Source organism: Schistocerca nitens, chromosome 5, assembly GCF_023898315.1.
Source record: "Schistocerca nitens isolate TAMUIC-IGC-003100 chromosome 5, iqSchNite1.1, whole genome shotgun sequence".
Lineage (NCBI taxonomy): Eukaryota > Metazoa > Arthropoda > Insecta > Orthoptera > Acrididae > Schistocerca > Schistocerca nitens.
In genome coordinates, this window is record NC_064618.1 from 420,380,528 (window position 1) to 420,405,640 (window position 25,113).

General features: G+C 44.5%; 1 protein-coding gene across 1 annotated transcript in view; it reads right to left on the minus strand.

Annotated features, from left to right (window-relative positions):
* LOC126260502 (vasodilator-stimulated phosphoprotein-like) overlaps nt 1–12,183 on the minus strand; it is a 35,086-nt gene extending 22,903 nt beyond the window's left edge. Inside the window, exon 1 of the mRNA XM_049957832.1 lies at nt 12,054–12,183. Coding sequence (XP_049813789.1) covers nt 12,054–12,183 — 130 coding nt within the window. The remainder of the gene's footprint in view (nt 1–12,053) is intronic.
* Between the last annotated feature and the right edge of the window lie 12,930 nt (nt 12,184–25,113).

Sequence of the window (25,113 nt, forward strand, 5' to 3'; positions counted from 1 at the left end):
GAATGTGCATCGAGAAACATTTGGCATCAGGGAAAACACGCTTTCAAAGACCATTAACAATAATGTATTCACGCGTTAATTTTTGCCATAACACACAAGACGAAGCGTTATACAGGGTTTGGAGTAGCGATACACGAAATCTACGGATTGTTACTTCACTGGGTAAAAAGGAAATGTAGTTAAAAAGGGCCATAATAAACATCTGGCTGACACTAACCGTTTATATTGTTTAGCTTTCGTTCTTTTACATAAGGAAACATCTGTTGCTTAGACCTAGACATCTTACTATGAAGTCTGTTAAAATTTACTAAGAGTACAAAAAAGAAGCAATTACAAATTTTACACCTTAAAGTCGTCACAAAAGAAGAATCTTCAGGTTTATCTCCATCAGGAATTGCGTGCGTCGTGACTCTAACGATGAGATTCACGACAGGAGGAAGCGCAGAATTATTGAAATACATCTGCTGTATTAATTGTATAGTCATAGAACCAAAAGAGATATTAGAAAAATGTTGCGTAATTTAAAAAAAATGCATTCTTGAATGGCCATTTGGTTGGTTGGTTGATTTGGGGGAGGGGATCAAACAGCGAAGTCATCGGTCCCATGGGATTTGGGAGGGATGGGGAGCCGGCCGCTGTGGCCGAGCGATTTCTAGGCGTCTCAGTCCGGAACCGCGCTGCTGCTACGGTCGCAGGTTCGAATCCTGCCTCGGGCATGGATGTGTGTGATGTCCATAGGTTAGTTAGGTTTACGTAGTTCTAAGTCTAGGGGACTGATGATCTCAGATGTTAAGTCCCATAGTGCTTAGAGCCATTTGAATCATTTGAGCGATGTGGAAGGAGGCTGGCCGTGCCCTTTCAAAGAAACCATTCCGGCACTTGCCTGAAGTGATTTGGGGAAATCACAGAAATCCTAAATCAGGATGGCCGGACGTGTGTTTGAACCGTCGTCCTCCCGAATGCGAGTCCAGTGTGATAAACACTGCGCCACGACGCTCGGTGCAATGGGCACTTCATGCATTGATTTTTTGTTGCCATATTAATCATTTTTAACCAAGGATTGTCTTCAGTGAGACGATTAACTGGGTTTAAAAGGGGAAACTGCTCTTCCCAAACACTAATTTAAATAGCCTTAGACTGAGTTTAGAGGTTAACTTATGTTGGTTACTTGTAATATCAAGTGGTGCCATGTGCTACTATACTTACGACTAACCATCATGACCTCGATATAATGCACTGAAGATATATACACAACAGCTGATATTGATCTGCAGTAAACACATTAAAAATCTACGACCAATGTTTCCCTTCGATCTAAAGTGAATCACAAACGATGATTTTTCCATCTAAAGCTATTGGGAAGTATTTGTGAAGAACGAGTGTTCCATTTCTAATGAACTACTTGAAATAACGGTTTTCTTTTAAACTCTAGTGACTCGTCTATTTGAAGACAGTTCTTGGCTGAGAAGGATCAGGGAACAGAAAAACTGACATTTTCAAATACGAAACATTTTTCTGACATCTTTTTTTGGTTCGATGACTTTACAATTAATATAGGAAATGTATTTCAATTACTCTACGTATTCGACATTTTTATATTGAGCAACACGATATTCTTGTTTATTTATTATTAAACCAATTTTGAACTACGTCACTTAGCAGTAGTTTTCAGTAGTTTGTGTACGGCTATATCACTGAAGAATCTTACAATCGGTATTTATTCCCCTTGAGTTTGCTTTATTATTGCGGAAGTCTTTCACTTCACAGTTTCCTCTAAATATTAGGTTAATAACGCACCTCAAACGAACGGATATTTCTTCTTTTCCAGTTCCAGTACTCCAAATTGGATTTTTAAAGCACTGCCTATTTCTTGTCTTCCTGAGGTATTCATTCTTTCTTGCAGGTTTTGTATGCCGTATTCCGTTCTACAGCGTGAGAGGTTCCTCCGGACTTACGTCAGTCTTTCTTTATTCTCGATTCCAAAAGTGAGTTTTGTACCGAGCTCTGGGCGTTCACGGATATCTGCTGGGATCCACTGTAATAGTTTCTTTAGGAATGCGTTTGTTTGCGGGTAAATCTATGGATATCCACAACGGTAGTTACTTTTTGCTTAGTAGTTATTATTATGCATAGTTATTATTATACACAGAAGATTTTGTGGGGAAGGCTAACTAAAGATGAGTTTTATTGTCAGGACACTCAGAGAAGGTAACAGATCTACTGAATAGACTGCCTACACTACACGCGCTCGTCCTCTTTTAGAATACTGCTGTGCGGTGAGGGGTCCTTACCATATAGGATTGACGGAGTACATCGAAAAAGTTTGTATTATCGCGAAGTATGGGAGACAGTGTCACTGAAATGATACAGAATTTAGGGTGGACGTAATTAAAACAAATGCGTTCTTCGCTGTCGCGCAATCTTCTCCGAATGCGAAAATATTTTGTTGACACCGACCTACATAGGGAGAAACGATCACAAATGATAAACTAAGGGAAATCACACCTCGCACCGAAAGTTATAGGTGTTCGATTTTTCCGCGCGCTATAAGAGATTGGAATAATAGAGAATTGTGATGCTGGTTCGGTGAACCCTCTGCCAGGCACTTAACTGTGGTATGCAGAGTAGCCATTTAGATGTAGATTATACGATTTCCCACTACGTTCAATATGCGTCCTGTTTCCGTCGTGTCAGCGGCTACCTCAACTCCGAGTCATCCCCTATTTCTTTTACAATATTGGAGCTCATTTGCGCAGTCGGACAGTTGCCATAAAGTAATAAGTAAGCAGATACAGGAAGCGATGTTCTTCGGAACATTGGTTTCATTGCGTAATTCCTGTTTGTTTGCTAAAGGACATTTTGTAAAATCTATGAGCTGCATTTAAAATATTTAACATCCAAACCAGTAATCAGTTATAGAACCCATCGTCAGTGACATATCAGTGATTTGTGTGCTAGTAATAAATTCTAAGTGGTGTTCAAATCGATGATCGTATCACAGTATGCAGTGGGCCGTGCCAGCACGTCTCTGGCATTCGGTAGTAGGGAGCCTCGCCACGAGTGCACTGTGGTGCTGTTGTGCTTGTTACGTCCGGCCGAAGCGGCAGGAGGCAGCGCTGGATAGTGAGCGCTCGCTCTGCCACTAGTCTCCGTGCAGCAAACATGGGCCCCTGGAGTGCCTTGGGCAGCAGCCAGCCTGTGTAGTGGAGTTGTTCCCACGACCGCTGAGAACGGAGGGCCCGCCTGAGGAGCTGTGCACATCGAATGCAGGCTGTTTGTTTGCCTGCCGTTCCTTGGTGTCGTGCACTGAGGGCGGCACGCACATGGATGTTGTGGAGCAACGCGTGAAGGCTGTCGGTCTGTCATTACCTTACTGCCGTGTACTGAATACGGCGCTCAGATGGTTTCTGTGGGATCACCAGCAACAAGTGAAAGCTTGCCAATTTATTGTTGCAGTGTGTGTGTGTGTGTGTGTGTGTATTTAGCATGTTGGTGTACCGGTTGTTATGGGTTTAATTACCAATCGTCATTTTTTTATTTGTAGTTCATATTATTTGCGTTTACATGTTGTTATTTTGTTATTTGCAGATAGTGAGTTAAATTGTAGACGCTAGAAAGTGAGAGTGCCAAGAGGAGAAATCGGAAAGTTTCGGACATAGTCTTCTGTTTGAATTCAGGAGACATTAGTGGAGGCAGCCAGAAATATTTGCGGCGTGCTTGAGGATAAAGTTATTGGACAGGACACGGCAAGAAAATTGTTTTCTCATTTTCACATTAGTGACTCTCCACGTTCAGGAAGATTTTTGGGGTTTGATGAAGATCGTTTAAACGCATTAATCCACAATAATTCACATCAGTGTATGTGCATCTCTGCTTGCTCGTCATCAATGGATTCGTGAATCCTATCCTGTACCGTCACTGTTGATGAGAAATCGTGTATTTATGTTAACATACGGAAAAAAATGGCTCTGAGCACTATGGGACTCAACATCTGTGGTCATAAGTCCCCTAGAACTTAAAACTACTGAAACCTAACTAACCTAAGGACATCACACACATCCATGCCCGAGGCAGGATTCGAACCTGGGACCGTAGCAGTCGCGCGGTTCCTGACTGAGCGCCTAGAACCGCTAGACCACCGCGGCCGGCTAAACATACGGAAAAGAAAGGAGTGGTTGAAACCAAAAGAAGCTGTAACTTCGCATACAAAGACCTGCGCAGAACCACGAAGATAATATTCTGTATATGGTGTACTACGAATTGCTCGCCGCGCGGGTCTTAGGCGACTTGCCGCCGTTTGCGCGGCTCCCTCCTTCGGAGGTTCGAGTCCTCCCTCGGGCATGCATGTGTGTGTTGTCGGCAGCGTAACTTAATTTAAGTTAGATTCAGTAGTGCATAGGTCTAGGGACCGTTGACTAGGGACCGATGACCTCAGCAGATAATTGCTTCCCCTAGGTGGAATTATCAATGCTAACATTTATTGTCAACAACTAAGACGTCTTGCAGACGCGTTCCAAGAACAACGACCAGGAAGACGGCGTGAAGTGGTTCTACTCCACGATAACCCTCGCCCGCATTTTGCAAGACTGACGAACTCGATGCAGGATCTTCGTTGGGAAGTCTTTCCCCACCAACCTTATTCACCTAATCTTGCGCGCTCAGATTTTCACGTTTTCCATTCTCTATCGAACATCTTCACGAAATTTCTTTTTGCGGCTAAAAATTCGCTCCGAACGTAGCTCGCCTCAAAACCACGCGACTTCTACAACTGAGGAATTGAAAAGTTATCCCAGTGTTGGCAGACTGTTGTAAACAGTGAAGGAAAATATATTATTAATGAGTAAAGGCTCTGTCATGTGTAAACTCATGAGAAAACCCAACGAACTTATGCGCGAACCCAATAAAATGTGAATATGATCGGCCTCTATGTCGGTCTGCGAAATGTGAATCACGTGATGAGACTGTAAAATGTTGAAACCAGCTACATCAGTTCTTCTCCGACGGGGCGGCTTTAAACATACACTACTGGCCATTAAAATTGCTGCACCAAGAAGAAATGCAGATGATAAACGGGTATTCATTGGACAAATATATTATACTAGAACTGACATGTGATTACATTTTCACGCAATCTGGGTGCATAGATCCTGAGAAATCAGTACCCACAACAACCGCCTCTGGCCGTAAAAATGGCCTTGATACGCCTGGGCATTGAGTCAAACAGAGCTTGGATGGCGTGTGCAGGTACAGCTCCCCATGCGGCTTCAACACCATACCACAGTTCATCAAGAGTAGTGACTGGCGTATTGTAACGAGCCAGTTGCTCGGCCACCATTGACCAGCCGTTTTCAATTGGTGACAGATCTGGAGAACGTGCTGGCCAGGGCAGCAGGCGAACATTTCCTGTATCCAGAAAGGGTACAGGACCTGCAACATGCGGTCGTGCATTATCCTGCTGAAATGTAGGGTTTCACAGGGATCGAATGAAGGGTAGAGCCACGGGTCGTAACACATCTGAAATGTAGCGTCCACTGTTCAAAGTGCCGTCAGTGCGGACACGAGATGACCGAGACGTGTAACCAATGGCACCCCATACCATCACGCCGGGTGATACGTCAATGTGCGTTCACCGCGATGTCGCCAAACACGGATGCGACCATCATGATGCTGTAAACAGAACCTGGATTCACCCGAGAAAATGACGTTTTGCCATTCGTGCACCCAGGTTCGTCGTTGAGTACACCATCGCAGGCGCTCCAGTCAGTGATGCAGTGTCAAAGGTAACCGCAGCCATGGTCTCCGAACTGATAGTCCATGTTGCTGCAAACGTCGTCGAACTGTTCGTGCAGATGGTTCTTGTCTTGTAAACGTCCCCATCTGCTGACGCAGGGATCGAGACGTGGCTCCACGATCCGTTACAGCCATGCGGACAGGATGCCTGTCATCTCGACTGCTAGTGATACGAGGCCGTTGGGGTCAAGCAGGGCGTTCCGTATTGCCCTCCTGAACCCACCGATTCCATATTCTGCTAACAGTGATTGGATCTCGACCAACGCGAGCTGCAATGTCGCGATACGATAAACCGCAATCGCGATAGGCTACAATCCGACTTTTACAAAGTCGGAAACGTGATGGTACGCATTTCTCCTCCTTACACGAGGCATCAAAACAACGTTTCACCAGGCAACGCCGGTCAACTACAGTTTGTGTATGAGAAATCGGTTGGAAACTTTCCTCATGTCAACAGGTTGCAGGTGTCGCCACCAGAGCCAATCTTTTGTGAATGCTCTGAAAAGCTAATCATTTGCATATCACAGCGTCTTCTTCCTATCGGTTAAATTTCGCGTCTGTAGCACTTCATCTTCGTGGTGTAGGAATTTTATTGGCCAGTAGTGTATATGAGGATAAAAGTGCCTTTTGCTACTCTTAGATCCAGAAATAAATGAATTTAAATTTTATATAACTGACATTGATATACGGTTGGTTGTTAATTCATATCTAAGTTTCAGGCGACATGTAGACTTCATCAGACGAAAAATGCGGGGCAGGTACAAGCCTATCGTCGGAGATGCAGCGTAGCGAACGTGTTCGAGTCGGTTACAAAATTTTAATATCCGCGGATGTGGATCAAAAGACTTGATGGTGCGGTGCTTACGCGTATTGCATTTCGCTTTTTCCGCCCCAAGGTCAGATAATAATTGCTTCATTGGTACGGTTATACTTTCTGAGGCGACATTTACTGTCATGCAATACATCTCACGTTCTTTTTGTTTCAAGCAGCCACTTTTAAAAATTACGACTGCCAAACGCTTATTGCTCTTTGAGTTGTTCTGAAATCTGTTCGCTGGTGACTCCATCGTACTAGTATTATGATAAAAGTTGAAAGCCGTCTGTTAGGAACATCCTTCATATTTATTTAACGCTACGTGAGTTGCCTGTCACTAGAATGGTTCAAAGAGAATTGACTGCTAGGGCATGTATAGTAAAGGTTATCTGTGTGATGTACTTATATGGCAGAACTCTACTGACGAATCAGGTGCGAGGCAGTTAGAACTTGAGTTCGCTTAGAAAATGGCTCTGAGCACTATGGGACTTAACATCTGTGGTCATCAGTCCCCGAGAACTTAGATCTACTTAAACCTACCTAACCTAAGGACGTCACACACATCCATGCCCGAGGCAGGATTCGAACCTGCGACCGTAGCGGTCACGCGGTTCCAGGCTGAAGCGCCTAGAACCGAACGGCCACACCGACCGGCCAGTTCGCTTAGACCATGTGGACGCGGAAGCATATACTTCTTCGCTGGACTTCCTCGCTAATGCTGTACTCTGGCGACAGTAGTACCTTACTTGTTCCGTGTGTTAAATTCAGTGTCTCGTGTGTTACTGTTTGTGAGAGGGCATATCTTTCCTGCACTAATGAGGATTTATGGTAAGAGTGTTGCTTGCTAGCGTTGGACTGGCTAATCAATATCTTACTGATAATTCTGCTTTCCAGATGTGTTCTCATTGTACGCTAGCAAGATTTGTTAATTCGGATCAATGCTTTTTCCAATATGCAAGGTTCACTATCGGTTTTCCACTGAGGCATCCGTGGATATAAGTCGTGTCTCAAGTTATTCTCCCACTCAAGAACACCTCGTAGATCAGTGAATATATGGGTTCCATTCTATTTTCAGAGAATATGTGTTATATTTCCGTGTTATCGTACATAGGGCATACGTTCAATTTTCTATTGAACTTTCAAGTACATTTCTTGAATAAAACAAGTTTACTTTCAAGTCTATCGTTAATTTTTTCCTCTCAGAAATTTTTAAACCTTACGATATTCATGCTCAAATTATATGTGCTTATTTATCCTTTGTCGCCATTCGCAGTTCACGCGAGCACTGGTCACTGAAAAGGAATCTGCCTTCCGCAGAATCAGTTCAAGATCCGGCAGAATGAATACTAGTATCTGAATCACATAGAGCGGCGTCGCTGTCACTCTTGCACGAAGTACATACGCTGCATTGAGGAGGGACACCCATTTGTTTTTATGGTCTTACTGCATTCGAGGCGTATTTATGAAGGGTATTCTATAAGTGATGCTTCAGCCCCAATAGTTTCATGACATTCCGATTGGCAGAGCGCTTGAAAATGGCGTCTGTAACGAAGGTGCGTTCCAGGCAGATGGCTGTCATTGACTTTCTTTTGATGGAAAACTTAAGCATACAAGATATTCATAGGCGCTTGCAGAATGTTTACCGAGACCTGGCAGCAAACAAAAGCATGGTGAGTCATTGGGCTAGGCTTCTGTCATCTTTGGCCGGCCGGAGTGGCCGTGCGGTTCTAGGCGCAACAATCTGGAACTGAGCGACCGCTACGGTCGCAGGTTCGAATCCTGCCTCGGGCATGAATGTGCGTGTTGTCGTTAGGTTGGTTAGGTTTAATTAGTTCTAAGTTCTTGGCGACTGATGACCTCAGAAGTTAAGTCGCATAGTGCTAAGAGCCATTTGAACCAGCCACTTGTCATCACTGCAACAAGATGGTGCAAATGTATCCGATGTCGCGCATACCGACCGGCCGCATACAGTTGTGACTCCTACAATGTTGGAATATGCGGACACACTTATTGGAGGTGGTCGGCGGGTTATGATAAGACACCTAGCTGCTCAATTGGGCGTCTGTCTTGATACTGTGCTGACACACTCGTCCACCAGTTGGATTGCTGTCCGCTGGTTGCCGCGCATATCTATGTGGAACTGCTGGTGCGTTACGAGTTTGATCGTGACAATTTTTTGTCAAAAATCTCCACAGGCGGTGAAACATGGGTTCATCAGTTCGAACTGAAAATAAAACAGCAATCCATAGAATGGGGATATTCAACTTTTCCTCTGAAGAAAAGCTTCAAGCCGCAAACTCAGCTGGTACAGTCATGGCAAGAGTTTTGTCGTACTATTGTGTTTGATGTTCTCCCTTACGATGCAACATTCAACTCTGAAACCTGTTGTGCTACTCTCAGGAAACTGAAGAAAGGACTTCAATGTGTTCATCGCCCCCGCCCGAGCGGTTGTAGGCGCTGCAGTCTGGGACCGCGCGACCGCTGCGGTCGCAGGTTCGAATCCTGCCTCGGGCATGGATGTGTGTTGTGATGTCCTTAGGTTAGTTAGGTTTAAGTAGTTCTAAGCTCTAGGGTACTGATGACCGCAGAAGTTAAGTCCCATAGTGCTCAGAGCCATTTGAACCATTTTTGTTCATCGCCACTGAAACGCAAACGAACTTCTCCTTCTCCTTGATATCGCGAGGTCTACACATATCTGGGCACCCGAGTAAAAAAATCACAAAACTTATGCAGCAAGGCACTGACTCCAATAGTGTGGTGCCATGGAGGCATATAGGTTAACTCCGTAACCTGGCGCTAGGCCGTCGATTGAACGGAGCTAACGTTGAAATATAGGGTTTTGTAGCCAAAACAATGGGGAATAGTATGGCGTATTGGAACCGTGAATAATATCAACCTGCTTCCAGAAAAAAATACGTTGCTTTCCTTATTGAACGTCCCCCGTGAAAAATAACGATTCTTCCATCACGATCCAGCGACACTTTCGTCGCCATTTCGAGTGGAAACGACACGATAACATGCCTTGCACCTAACAATGTCAGATCGTTCCCTGCGGCGTACCATCCGTGATGTACTGGCTTCGTTTGGTATCATGTTCTCTCCTTTTTGTGGATCTTCATGAGCCTATAGCAAAGGTTATAAGGGATCGCTAGAAAGGTTAAACAACGAGATATGGTTCCAACAGTAGGTGTCATTTACCCGGCCTATTCGTTTCCAGATACAGAGACATGCATTGCCGAGCACGGTCTCCCGATCTGACTGACCCTGACCTGTTCTTGTGCCGATGCGAAAAAAGGAGGAGAACTAGCCGTCCTCATCGGTAGCTGAACTCGAGAAAAGGATATTCACAACGGTGGAGGAGATCCTAATGAACATGCTGTGTCGGGGGATGGAAGTTTCCGTTCGTCGCCTGGAGAAAAGCACGGAATGGAATGTCGATCGTCTGTATGGTGCTGTATTCAAAACAAAGTAAAAGTAGTGCGTGAAAGTAATGGCATATATTTTTCTGTATTTATAACTTATGTTGCAATTAATTCGCCATTTTTTTTCGAAGTTATGTCCTTTTTCATATCTTACTATTCATTCTGCTGGACCCTGTAAACAGAAACTGCATTCAGTAGATGCGATATCCATCTTCAGTGCATACAAGGTATGTTTGAGCGGATGAACACTTAGTGATAAGTAGTGCTATTCTGAAAACATGGAAATTTAATTATTTTATGATCCCTGCTTTATTAAATCAGATATTCGACACTACTAGGTGCATTACACATCTGAACAGCGAGCGTTTTCTCTTTAATAAAACCAACATTATCACTTTCGCTAGAATTATCTGAATTTTTTGGTTAAAACTTTGCATTATGTGAAAACATTTTAGTGGCCCTTTCCCACACTTCGTTGCAGCATGGAAGTCGCTTGCTGCCTGTGATATCACCAACAGAAAACAAGTAGCGCTGCTATTGATTTGTGGATCATATTTTGTAAAGAAGGGGAATATTCAGGTCACTAACCCTAGCAGTATCAACGTATCTTCCATAATGTGGGGTGGGGGAAAGGAGGGGGGGGGGAGGGAAGTGAGAGAGTGCCTTATGCCCACCACGAAAAATGTTTAAAAAATAACCGATTTCGTTAATTGATGTTAACTTTTACTAACAACGTTCGTTGAAATAGGTACTGATTTATAACTAGGATCCAGAACCTGAAAATATCTTTCAGTGCAATCATAGCAATACCAACGCATTTTCCAGAATATGTATACAGAGGGGAAAGGTACTTTATGATCACCACAAAAAAACGTTAAGAAATACAGATTTCGTTAACTGTCGATGTCTTTTGTGCACAACGTATTTTTGGAGACATATAGATGTATAAGAAGGATTCTGAACCTGAAAACATAAATAAAATATTTGTTGCGAAAAGTCACATTCACTAATAAGATTTAAATTTTGGGGTTACGCATTACTGAAAAATTTATAACGGTTACAGAATCTGGTGTAAGAAATCATTAAAGGCAAAACATATTCTCTTGAGAATTTTACAATATGAACTACATGACAAAATAACAATACTTTCCAAAGGGTGGGATAAAGCTATACCAACCCCCAAGCTTGGTATTACGAAGGTTAATACCGAAATCTGGTAAGTATTAACGTTGAATTCAATAAGGTATACAAGTGTCTTTGAGAGTATTGTGCGGAAACGCGAATGTCTTACTCTTTGGACGCTGATCAGAGTAAAAGCATTCGTTAAGGAGTCATTTTCTACTGCAGTATAGAGAACGAATTTAGAGTGGGTAAGTTTGCTTTATGTAGCACAACTGCTCAGGAAACTGGCCTAGCGTCCACCAGTTTCACGTTCTTTGCTGGTAAGTAAAAACAGTTCCCAGTATCCTGCAGACGACGCGCCGTCCCAGGGGATACGAAATTCTTTGGTTGTGAGAGCCTCTAAAGCGCGCAGATACCCGTTTTGTGCCCAGTTATCCCTCTCGCGCTCGCCGACGCAGCTATTTACACGATTTTTGCGTGTTCGAAATGAGATCCACTCATACGCCGGGAGCCGGCGGGTGACAGCTAGAGTGCCGGACGAGCGCAGACCGCGCACAAGCGACAGCGCATTAAAAATTGATCGCCGTGCATTAACGGGGACAAAGTTACCAACGAGCCTTGGCACAGTAGCGAGATTTGCAATTGCGAAACACATTAGACCGGATTGGAGAGACCACTAGAGCGTCCAGTTCAAACAGAGTCGCCATAGGACGGCGGTGTTTGCCTCTCGTAATTATTCATCTATCTTCTATTTGCAATCCCAATTAAAGCCGGCGCGGCAATCAGCAGGGGATTTCAGACGGCGGTCGCCGTTTGATCACCCGCCGACCGCGCCTCTCGTCCCTCCCTCTCTCTCACCCTACCCTCCTACCTCGTCCCTGCCCTCCGCTCCAGACAGAACCCACCTGAGAAGGGCCGCGGCGGCGGTCCATCCGTGGGACGAGAATTGAAACCAACACCACTGTAAAGTTCCGATTCCCGGCTGCCACGTCGAATTCGTGTCGAATTTGCTATATCACTCGTACTTGAAGTCATAAGCATGTAAATTCAAAATTCAAATTGTGCACGGTGGAGCTCTATCAAATATAAAAAAGGGAAGGAATCATCTCTCTTTTTTTAACAGATTTATTTTAGAAATAATAAAAAAGACTGAAATTCTCATCAAAATTTACGTTTCCCTCGTGCGGCTCCTCAAGGCTTCAAAGTTAGAAATTAAATATCGCGCCTTGCAGTAAATCCCGTTCAGTCACAAACATTCTACATCCCTGGACAGAAGCATAGACGCCGTATCTATGGAGGAGGATCTGTAGCGAACTGACGCATGGTGCAGGGAATGGCAATTGAATCTCAATGTAGGCAAGTGTAATGTGCTGCGAATACATAGAAAGAAAGATCCCTTATCATTTAGCTACAAAATAGCAGGTCAGCAACTGGAAGCAGTTAATTCCATAAATTATCTGGGAGTACGCATTAGGAGTGATTTAAAATGGAATTATCACATAAAGTTGATCGTCGGTAGAGCAGATGCCAGACTGAGATTCATTAGAAGAATCCTAAGGAAATGCAATCCGAAAACAAAGGAAGTAGGTTACAGTACGCTTGTTCGCCCACTGCTTGAATACTGCTCAGCAGTGTAGGATCCGTACCAGATAGGGTTGATAGAAGAGATAGAGAAGATCCAACGGAGAGCAGCGCGCTTCGTTACAGGATCATTTAGTAATCGCGAAAGCATTACGGAGATGATAGATAAACTCCAGTGGAACTCTCTGCAGGAAAGACGCTCAGTAGGTCGGTACGGGCTTTTGTTGAAGTTTCGAGAACATACCTTCACCGAGGAGTCAAGCAGTATATTGCTCCCTCCTACGTATATCTCGCGAAGAGACCATGAGGATAAAATCAGAGAGATTAGAGCCCACACAGAGGCATACCGACAATCCTTCTTTCCACGAACAATACGAGACGAGAATAGAAGGGAGAACCGATAGAGGTCCTCAGGGTATCTTCCGCCACACATCGTCAGGTGGCTTGCGGAGCATGGATGTAGATGTAGATGTAGATGTATCCAAGGGAGCAGGTGATTGGGGAGGGGAAGGGAGGTATGGAAAATTACCGATATCATGACACACCCCTCCCAAAAAGGATAATTAGTAGAAGTATTTGTGTTATTACGTTTATGAGTTTCCAAACTTCACAGCAAGTTTTTGGTTAATAAAGTAGCATGAAAACAAAAAATTCTCGAAAGCGACTGTGAGCTACAGAAATTACTAGCTACTTTAGTAGTTTCCGTGAGGGCTTGCCCATGTGGATGGATTTGTCGTCTGACCAGCAACATTCCAGTCACGAAAAGACTAGAATTCACAGTCTGAACGTTCCAGCTGCCGACAACAATTCCTACTCATTGTGCTAAATCCACAAGTAACACCATTAAAATACATCTTTTTTTTAAATAGATTTATTTTAGAAATAATAAAAAAAGACTGAAATTCTCATCAAAATTTACGTTTCCCTCGTGCGGCTTCATGAGGATTCAAAGTTAGAAATTAAATATCGAGCCTTGCAGTAAATCCCGTCCAGTCACAAACATTCTACATCCCGGAACAGCAGCATAGACGCTGTATCCAAGGCAGCAGATGATTGGGGAGGTGAAGGGAAGTATGGAAAATCACGGATATCATGACACACCCCTCCGAAAAAGGATAATTAGTAGAAGTATTTATGTTATAACGTTTATGAGTTTCCAAACTTCATAGCAAGTTTTTGGTTAATAAAGTACCATGAAAACCAAAAAGGCTAGGAAGTTACCGTGAGCTACAGAAATTAGTAGCTACTTTAATAGTTTCCGTGAGGACTTGCCCATGTGGATGGATTTGTGGTCTGATCAGCAACATTCCAGTCACGAAAAGACTAGAATTCACAGTCTGAACGTTCCAGCTGCCGACAACAATTCCTAAAAAAATGGTTCAAATGGCTCTGAGCACTATGGGACTCAACATCTTAGGTCATAAGTCCCCTAGAACTTATAACTACTTAAACCTAACTAACCTAAGGACATCACACACACCCATGCCCGAGGCAAGATTCGAACCTGCGACCGTAGCAGTCCCGCGGTTCCGGACTGCAGCGCCAGAACCGCACGGCCACCGCGGCCGGCCAACAATTCCTACTCACTGTACGTAATTCCACAAGTAAGACCTTTAAACCACATGAAGCTGGGAGGGAAAGCTGAACAGTTAATTGTAAACACCAGAGGGTGATGAAGAAGACCCCAACAGAGGGTTTGAAACGTCAACCGTATAGAAGAAATTGAAACGTACCACCGCCTAACATTCTCCTCACCTTCTCCTCAAACTCACACTCCATCGCACGGCTATATATTTATGTCCACTCATCATGGTTTCCCTTTCCCTACACAAATAAACCTCCATTACTATTCCTTCTCTACTCGTACACAGTTCGTAAATACACGGAAACATAATTAAATTGAATTACACACACAAAATAACTTAATTAAATGAACGTTGTAGGGCAAAGACAAAGATAAAGTAGTGGAAAGGTTATGTGGGCAATACTGTAAAACACAAACCACAACACACACTTGGAGTACAAAAGCCGGCCCGTGTGGCCGAGCGGTTCTAGGCGCTTCAGTCTGGAACCGCGCGACCGCCACGGTCGCAGGTTCGAATCTTGCCTCGGGCATGTATGTGTGTGATGTCCTTAGGTTAGTTAGGTTTAAGTAGTTCTAAGTTCTAGGGGACTGATGACCTCAGATGTTTAGTCCCATAGTGCTCAGAGCCATTTGAACCATTTTTGAAGTATAAATACAAACAGAATACAGTGCTGTGCACAAAAGCGTTTTACTAAAAACATAAGAAATGCATAGTGCTGCAGAACACCTAAAGAATTAGACCAAAATTATCAGTGTGTAAAGCAGAACAACAACGATGTGCTCGCAGACGGCATTTCCTGGTGTAAGCGAGAAATCAGCCGAAAAGAACCGTAAATTCAAATAAATTTATTCTTAAAGAACTGTTTTTCGTTCTAAAGGCAAATCAAAATGTCAATAATTTAATTACAGGCCACTGATGACGCTTTACCTCAATAAAGGGAAACGCGTCTGGTGAAAAAAAATCACGCATTTTTGTAGTTGCAACGACAGAACAAAAATACTCTGAAGAGTTATAAAGGAACTACGGCCACTATTGCCACACAAATGAAGAATTCTAGAAGATTTTACCTTCAGTTATTTTGTTGTTGGTTTATAGGAACTTTGTACAGTAGTGGCACACACTAAAACTTCCCGTGAAACGGATCGGTTTCATGCCGCTAGAGAAGCCGAAACATAATGGGGTAGCACTTTGACGGAGTATCTTGTGGTAACCCTTTTAGGCCGTATGGATTGTTGCATAGTTCTTGTCCTTCAGATCAATAGAAGTCCGCACGACACATTGCATCAGTGGGCGTGCAGCATTGTGTTCTAGTTCCTTCAGCGACATGTAACAGTGCTGCAGTTTGAGGATTTCAATGAATACCAGGACTGTAGACATATTCCGGATGGTTATAATTAATGTACAGGTACTCACGGAGGTCGAGTGTGGACTGTAATTGTCGTACCAAGTAACCGGTTTACTCTGCAAACAAATTTCTTCCAATTGTGGACACCAGGCGCAAATCTAGCACTGTACAGCGCCACCTCCCCGTCTTCGATGCTCTTATTGAACAAACTGTGTAAGCAGAGGTTAATAGTAAAATCAACACAAGCTATGCAGTGGAGAGATCAGAATAGTTGGAAATGTAGAACACACACTGTACGCCGCGATCGCAGTGTAAACGCTTCCTTTGAAACTTCCTGGCAGATTGAAAGTGTGTGCCGGACCGAGACTCGTACTCGGGCCCTTTGCCTTTCGCGGGCAAGTGCTCTACCAACTGAGCTACCCAAGCATGACTCACGCCCCGTCCTCCCCCAGGCTGTGGCTATGCCATGTCTCCGCAATAGCCTTTCTTTCAGGAGTGATAGTTCTGCAAGATTCTCAGGAGAGCTTCGGTAAAGTTTAGAAGGTAGTAGACGAGGTACTTGCAGAAGTAAAGCTGTGAGGACGGGGCGCGAGTCGTGCTTGGGTAGCTCAGTTGGTAGAGCACTTGCCCGCGAAAGGCAAAGGTCCCGAGTACGAGTCTCGGTCCGGCACACTGTTTTAATCTGCCAGGAAGTTTCATATCAGCACACACTCCGCTGCAGAGTGAAAATCTCAATCTGGAAGCACTTCTTTGGTTCGAAGAAGACCAGTTTCAACAGGACTATGCTGCCATAATTTGATCCTAGGTAACTTGTTATAAGATTACCATGTTACATTACACGAAGCCAGAGCTCCACAAGATCCGACGATGGCACCATAAGACTGCTGAAACCGATCATCTTGGAACAATAAAAGTGTCTAGACTGCGACTGAAGCTTACGAAGTGGATTCTTCACTTTCAGTAAAATCAATTCATGCCTTTGTCACTTGTTTGACATTTTCTGTCCAAGTCTCTTCCCCAGTTCATTGCATATGGAAATATTTCTATAAGTCTTTCTTGCATTCACAGCACCAGATTTGCATCTGGTGGCCAAAATTGGAACAAATTCCCAGCCCCCCCCCCCCCCCACGCCCGCGCGAAAATCGATTCCACGTTAATGCATTAGAATATCCTCCAAATTTCGCTGCCGTATGGTAATTGCATCCAACATTGAACCTCTGTGAGCTGCTGCACTGTAAATCTAACCCCTTTGTACATGAAAAAAAGCAAGTAATAATTTTTAGCATTATTTATTTCGATGTGATAGTTAAAACATTACGACTACATTTCGTAGCTGCGTCAGTACTGGTATTAAAATCAATCAGTAATTCGGGGCACCCTTGTCCATCCTCTGATATATGATTTGTATCGTGAGGTCTTCCCATCACATTGTCTGCAACGTGACGTTGGCTAGACAAATTGCACCCATTGAAGAATTCTCTGTATGCTGAATATGCCGTCATTTCAGCGTGGAAGCGGTGGCTGCCCGTACTCGGTGAGTCCACCGCCGCAGCCGAACGCGGCCGAAAAGTCGGCGCTCCTCGCTGGAAAGCGACCCAGCCAGTGCTTGCGCGTCCGCCCGCGTGTCGGCATCTCTTGATATTCAAATCCCGCTGGCGATGAAATTCTGATTTCGCAGCGTACCATACATACCGCGCGGGCGGCGATATTCCCTCCTCCCTACCGCCTCCAGCCTCCGCCACCGCGCCGCGGCGCTGGCGAGTCACCGCCACTCGCCTCCGGCGCCCACCCCCGCAGCCGCACAGTGGCTGCCGCGCCTATAAAAACGCGAGCGAGCCCGCCGCCCTGCCAGCGACAGCTCCGGCGCCGGTAATGGAGCGCCCCGGACGCACCGGGGGCGGTATTTACCGATGGCGGCCCGACCCGCAGGGCAGCCGAGGCATTTCCCTATCGAAAACGAGTAACACGCGGCTTTAACACTCGGACCATATTTACAAATAACTACATCCAGCTATTACTCCGCTCGGGCGTTATAATGCCTCACCGGCTCTAACCGGCTTTCGGGGCCCGGGAGGGAGTTTCTGGTCGTCAAAAATAGTAAAAAAAGCAAAAAACGGGAAAATCGGCCGTTTATTATATGTATTTCGTCGCGCGCTCGGGGCGTGAATTCAATTTGCGTTACTCGTTTCCGAAACAGGATAACATTTTTACGAGCGGCGGCGATAATGCCAATGTCGAAAAAAATACATGCACTGTGTTTTGGCTGATTTTACAGGCGTACATGTTTTTCGACCAGGCGAGAATTATTCAGAGTGATCTTGATCACAAAATGTGGTCATCATATGGTTCCACAATACGAGCAGAATCTTCCCCCGTGCCGGCCGGTGTGGCCGTGCGGTTCTAGGCGCTTCAGTCTGGTCGCAGGTTCGAATCCTGCCTCGGGCATGGATGTGTGTGATGTCCTTAGGTTAGTTAGGTTTAAGTAGTTCTAAGTTCTAGGGGACTGATGACCACAGATGTTAAGTCCTATAGTGCTCCGAGCCATTTGAACCATTTTTTTCTTCCCCCGTGGGATCTTCATTCAGCGCTTAAATATTCTTAGCTTTCTAGCGTCCACAGCTCGTGGTCTATTCGTTAGAGTAGCAGAGGCACGGATTTGATTCCAGAACGGTTCCGAAGTTTTCTAACTTGAGGACTGAGGACTGAGTGTTTGTGTTGTCCTAATCCCACCTCGTCTTCATCGACTCGAGTAGCCGAAGTGTCAGTTGGGATTGCGGACATCACTGAAAGAACATGTTTTCTGTTACAGCGTTTGCCGGCCGGAGTGGCCGAGCGGATCTAGGCGCTACATTCTGGAACCGTACGACCGCTACGGTCGCAGGTTCGAATCCTGTCTCGGCATGGATGTGTGTGATGTCCTTAGGTTAGTTGGGTTTAAGTAGTTCTAAGTTCTAGGGGACTGGTGACCTCAGAAGTTAAGTCCCATAGTGCTCAGAGCCAATTGATGCTTCTGTTGTCGCTGGCCATCCGCTTTATTGCAGAATGGCACCAACCCTAGTCTGGAAATATTTTTACGAAGCGATGTAGCAATGAAGTACACCGCTTCATTTGCTTTGAAAGATTAAAGATTTGTCTGTTAACTTTACGAAATAGCAAGAGGAAGGATTTTATTGTAGGAGTAGTAAATTAAAAACTGAACCACGTTTCGTTCATAGCATAGAATAAAAATGGAAACTAGCTAATCTGCTGCCATTGTCTACATAACATGTCTCTCGCAGCGAACAAATTAACACTAAAAACAGAGTTCTTCAATCTTAGTTTCCATTCTTTATCGCTGACTCTTCGTAATGCCGAAAAGTGATATTATCCCCGACGAAAACATGATTCTTTAACAGAGTTTCAAAAAAAAAAAAAAAAGTTTCAAATGGCTCTGAGCACTATGGGACTCAACATCTTAGGTCATAAGTCCCCTAGAACTTAGAACTACTTAAACCTAACGAACCTAAGGACATCACACACACCCATGCCCGAGGCAGGAGTCGAACCTGCGACCGTAGCAGTCCCGCGGTTCCGGACTGCAGCGCCAGAACCGCTAGACCACCGCGGCCGGCAACAGAGTTTCAAAAAATTATAATCAGTAGGACAATACTGGTGACCTCTTTTTTTTTTGTAGTATTACACCAGTTACAACTTTCAGAGAGATGCAACGAGCGGTGGACGGTTTCTTTTATTTGCCTATTTAATTTAATATTGTTGTTCTATGTATCTTGAAACTGAGAATTAAAATTTTTTAATGTTCTTTCGATTTCTGCGTTTATTGCAGGAAATAATAGGAGTAAAAAACCGAAACTCGGTCATGCAGAAACCGACTGTTTTGAGCGGTTTCAAGAGTCAGGTTAAACTGGCGTGAAAATGAAACGATGTCACAAAAATGGTTCAAATGGTTCTAAGCACTATGGGACTTAACTTCTGAGGTCATCAGTCCCCTAGAACTTAGAACTACTTAAACCTAACTAACCTAAGGACATCACACACATCCATGCCCGAGGCAGGAATCGAACCTGCGACCGTAGCGGTCGCGAGGTTCCAGAATGAAGCGCCTAGAACCGCTCAGCCACACCGGCCGGCGCGACAACAGAAGGAAACTACCTAAACCCGGGGGGGGGGGGGCAAGTATTGTACACTACACATACACGCGTATGTTAAGCAACGACACAATGCAACAGGGATGCTACTGTCTTAGCAATGCTGTACCAGTTCTTGTGTCCTGTTTGTTGCCCGTTTTTGCCGGCATTGGTATTAAAATAGAATGATCAATTTTCTCATTTTCTTATAATAACCCAATTTTTCAAGCCAATACTAATTTTTCGAAAAAACTCCTTTCTTTAAAAAAGGTTATTCAAAAAACAAAAAAATTTAGTTTTGCTGCAATGGCAAAATGATGTTTCATTTTTTTACTCGCTTACTAAAAAAGATAAAAAATGACTGTTATAGTCGATAGAAAAAAAATACCGAAAAGTACCGGTTCATCAGAATTAAAATACTGATATCGGTTTTAACCAGTCGGTTTTTCCTATACTTAGGTGGCACCACGTGACTTTTTAACATGTGTGAATGATGAACGAATATTCGAAATAGTGAGCAATTCAATATTCTTCCAAGTGTGACAAGGTGGAACCACGTTACCATCTATGTGGCTTGGAAACGGGCACGCTGTACACTTCTCCCTATCCTGACAATGCCTAAAGTATCGGATTTGTGATTGGACCGTGTCTTCACGGTCAAAGTACATAAATTAAGGGCGGAAGGGAATAACACAACTCTGCTTGAGGAATTCTACAGACTCGTATGTTTTTATAAAATCCCCCCCACCCACCCTACACACACACACACACACACACACACACACACACACACACACACGCGTATTAAGAGATAATACAAGTAATTGACTAGCATTAGAACGTGGCAGATTATGTCAATGACGGCAAGGAGACGTCGGTGGCCGAGATGGGATATTAATTACGAGTTTCCATCATAATTCCGAATTATCTAACTATTGCAACTAGCGCGTAACAATATCATTATCTGTTTTCCCGCCTAACCAGCAATCTATCGTCGGCCTCCCTGGTGCCTGTAGCACTGAATTAAGCTGTCTCAATATGGCGCCTAAGCGGTACCAATACGTGGTCTGCAGACCTTCTGTACAGACACGGAAACGCATCTCAACGGCTGAAGAAACCGGTTACCAATGAAGCAGAGCTCTTGGGTTGGAAGTTACACTACTGGCCACTAAAATTGCTACACCAAGAAGAAATGCAGATGATAAACGGGTATTCATTGGACAAATATATTATACTACAACTGACATGTGATTACATTTTCACGCAATCTGGGTTCATAGATCCTGAGAAATCAGTACCCACAACAACCACCTCTGGCCGTAATAACGGCCTTGATACGCCTGGGCATTGAGTCAAACAGAGCTTGGATGGCGTGTACAGGTACAGCTGCCCATGCAGCTTCAACACGATACCACAGTTCATCAAGAGTAGTGACTGGCGTATTGTGACGAGCCAATTGTTCGGCCACCATTGACCAGACGTTTCCAATTGGTGAAAGGTCTGGAGAATGTGCTGGCCAGGGCAGCAGTCGAACATTTTCTGTATCCAGAAAGGGCCGTACAGGACCTGCAACATGCGGTCGTGCATTATCCTGCTGAAATGTAGGGTTTCGAAGGCATCGAACGAAGGGTGGAACCACGGGTCGTAACACATCTGAAATGTTCGTACACTGTTCAAAGTGCCGTCTATGCGAACAAGAGGTAACCGAGACGTCTAACCAATGGCACCCCATACCATCACGCTGGATGATACGCCAGTATGGCGATGACGAATACACACTTCCAATGTGCGTTCACCACGATGTCGCCAAACACGGATGCGGCCATCATGACGCTGTAAACAGAACCTGGATTCATCCGAAAAAATGACATTTTGCCATTCGTGCACCCAGGTTCGTCGTTGAGTACCCCATCGCAGGCGCTCCTGCCTGTGATGCAGCGTCAAGGGTAACCGCAGCCATGCTCTCCGAGCTGATAGTCCATCCTACTGCAAACGTCGTCGAACCGTTCGTGCAGATGGTTGTTGTCTTGTAAACGTCCCCATCTGTTGACTCGGGGATGGAGACGTGGCTGCACGATCCGTTACAGCCATTCGGATAAGATGCCTGTCATCTCGACTGCTACTGATATGAGGCCGTTGGGATCCAGCACGGCGTTCCGTATTACCCTCCTGATCCCACCGATTCCATATTCTGCTAACAGTTATTGGATCTCTTCAACGCGAGCAGCAATGTCGCGATACGATAAACAGCAATCGCGATAGGCTACAATCCGACCTTTATCAAAGTCGGAAACGTGATGGTACGCATTTCTCCTCCTTACACGAGGCATCACAACAACGTTTCACCAGGCAATGCTGGTCAACTGCTGTTTGTGTATGAGAAATCTGTTGGAAACATTCGTCATGTCAGCACGTTGTAGGTGTCGCCACCGGCGCCAACCTTGTGTGAATGCTCTGAAAAGCTAATCATTTGCATAACACAGCATCTTCTTCCTGACGGTTAAATTTCGCATCTGTAGCACGTCATCTTCGTGGTGTAGCAATTTTAATGGCCAGTAGTGTATTTAATACCGCAGGATCCGAATCGGCTGACTGCGCAGAGGGAGTTACGTTTCATAGCCAATCTAAATGTGCTCATTTCCACAATTTAGAGAAACTTGCTTACTTGAGTTAGGCCACCAGACAGTGAATCCTTCTAAAGGCCATGGAACTTCTCTGGCATCTCTGGTGTATTTCTGCGTGGAAGACAGTTCAATATTAGCACAAATCCGCGAGGGTTGCCGCGTGGTCTAAGGGCGCCTTGCCACGGTTCGTGCGGGTACCCACAATCGAAGGTTCGAGTCCTCCCTCGGGCATGGATGGGTGTGTTGTCCTCAGATTAAATTAGTTTAAGTTAGATTAAGTAGTGTGTAAACCTAGCAATTTGGTCCCTTAGGAACTTAGCACAAATTTTGAAATTTTTCTTCGTACAAAGGCTCCCTCACAACGGAAAATATCATCTTGGCGAAAATCATAACTACTGACTTCATTGCCACTTCATTGTGGGGAATTCTTCTATACGGAAATATTGCCTATGTCGTATCTTGTCTGCTCTCACAACGCACATAAAATAACTTATCAAAATCAAGTCAAACTTAGTTTCAATCATTGCTAGCTCGTTAATCTCTAATTATCCCAATTCTGATGTGGCAATAATAGTTGCGTATTCTTGGAGACTGTGGGATCACGTAAGTTGTCAGCATACTTGACTACTTTTGAAGTTGCAGTGAATTGAGATTATATGATCGATAAAGTTCGTTTATTAATTTATTCCAATGTGGAAAAAAGCCTGAGGTACGCAACAAACAACTGGTTCCTTGATTGTGTTATAATTTGTGGCTTCTCTTTGTACATCGTTATCCTTCACTTTGTTCTCTGAAAATTTTATTGTGATCTGTGTCAGTCATTAGGGAATACAGATATTTATCAGTCCTTAGTCTTGACTTAGATTTCAGTTTAAATCGCCCTACGATTTCTACCTGTTTAGGCGACCCACTAATAATATATATAACTTGGTGCACGCTTAAAATTGTTGTTCTCACTGTGACGGCATTTTCGTTGTGCATAACGGCCAAACTCAATGATCAATCTCTTATTATTCAGTGAAGCTAACGAGGATTGCAATCGCGTGTTTCGTTTGATTATATCTCTGTTTCCTGCAAGGTTCGCAGGAGAGCTTCTGTAAAGTTTGGAAGGTAGGAGACGAGGTACTGGCAGAAGTAAAGTTGTGAGGACCGGGCGTGAGTCGTGCTTCGGTAGCTCAGATGGCAGAGCACTTGCCCGCGAAAGGCAAAGGTCCCGAGTTCGAGTCTCGGTCGGGCACACAGTTTTAATCTGCCAGGAAGTTTTATATCTCTGTTTATCGCGTAGGCATATAAGAAACTTTCAATATAAGAGAAATAATAGTTCCACGTGCTATTCGAGAAACTGAAAATAGTTTTATGCATCCTCTGCCAAACAGTTTAGTGTGAATTGCAGACTAATAATGTAAATGTACATGTAGATGAACTACGTTTCTTATGGCTCTGAGCGCTATGGGACTTAACTTCTAAGGTCATCAGTCCCCGAGAACTTAGAACTACTTAAACCTAACTACCCTAAGGACATCACACACAACCATGCCCGAGGCAGGATTCGAACCTGCGACCGCAGCGGTCGCGCAGTTCCAGACTGTAGCGCCCAGAACTGCTCGGCCACACCGGTCGGCGATGAACTACGGACTCGACAACTTTATATACCAATAGCAAATCGATTTGTGACGGTCTTGGCCATCAGTGAGAAAGATCATTGAGCTTTCAATGTCGCTGAAGTGGAAGAAAAACCTTAAATGGAATAGTTCACCTCGATTTGCGTGTAGTAAGCGACGGCAGCGCTGGGGCCGGCACAGGCATCGATCTTTGTCAAATTCTGCGAATTAAGCGCGCCTCCCCGACTGTATCTGCGGTCACATCGTTTTACACGGCAAACAGGAAACCGCTGGTGGAACGCCGGCCGTCCGGTCGCCCACTCACTTGACGATGTGACGTGCGGCCGGGCCGGCGTGCGGCCTGGTAGCGTACAGTGCGGTGCGGTTTGGCGGTTAACTGAAACCGATAGGAGAGCGGCCGGCGGCTGGTATTATGCGTCGCTCTCAGGACGAGATTCCCCGGGGTCGCCAAACAGCGTGGCTTGATTGGGCCCGCAGGGGGAAATGGCACATGTAATAGTGCACACTTAGGTGGGAACTCTAGTTTGCTGGTCTTTTCTAAAGAAATTACTATGAGTTTTGACGATTTTTTTTGAGTCATCTGTCTTCAGACTGGCTTGATACGACCCACCACAAATTCCTCCCCATGCCAACCTCTTCATTTTAGAGTAGCACTACGTTCTCAATTCTTTGCTGGATGTATTACAATCTCTGTCGTCATCTATAGTTTTTACCCTCTACACTACCATCTAGTACCATAGAAGCCATTCCCTGGTTTCTTAACCGATGTCCTATCATCCTTTATCTTCTTTTCGTCAATGTCTTCCATGTGTTCCTTTCCTCGCCGAATCTGTGAAGAACCTCCTCACGCTTTACCTTATCAGTCCACCTAATTTTCAACATTCTTCTGTTGCAATACGTCTCAGATGACTTTATTCTCTCTGTTCTGATTCTCCATGTTTCGCAACCATGTAATACTGTGCTCCAGATGTACATTCTCAGAAATTTATTCATGATATTAAGGCCTATGTTTGACACTAGCATATTTCTCTTGGCCAGAAATGTCCTTTCTGCCATTGCTAATTTGCTTTTTATGTCTCCTTG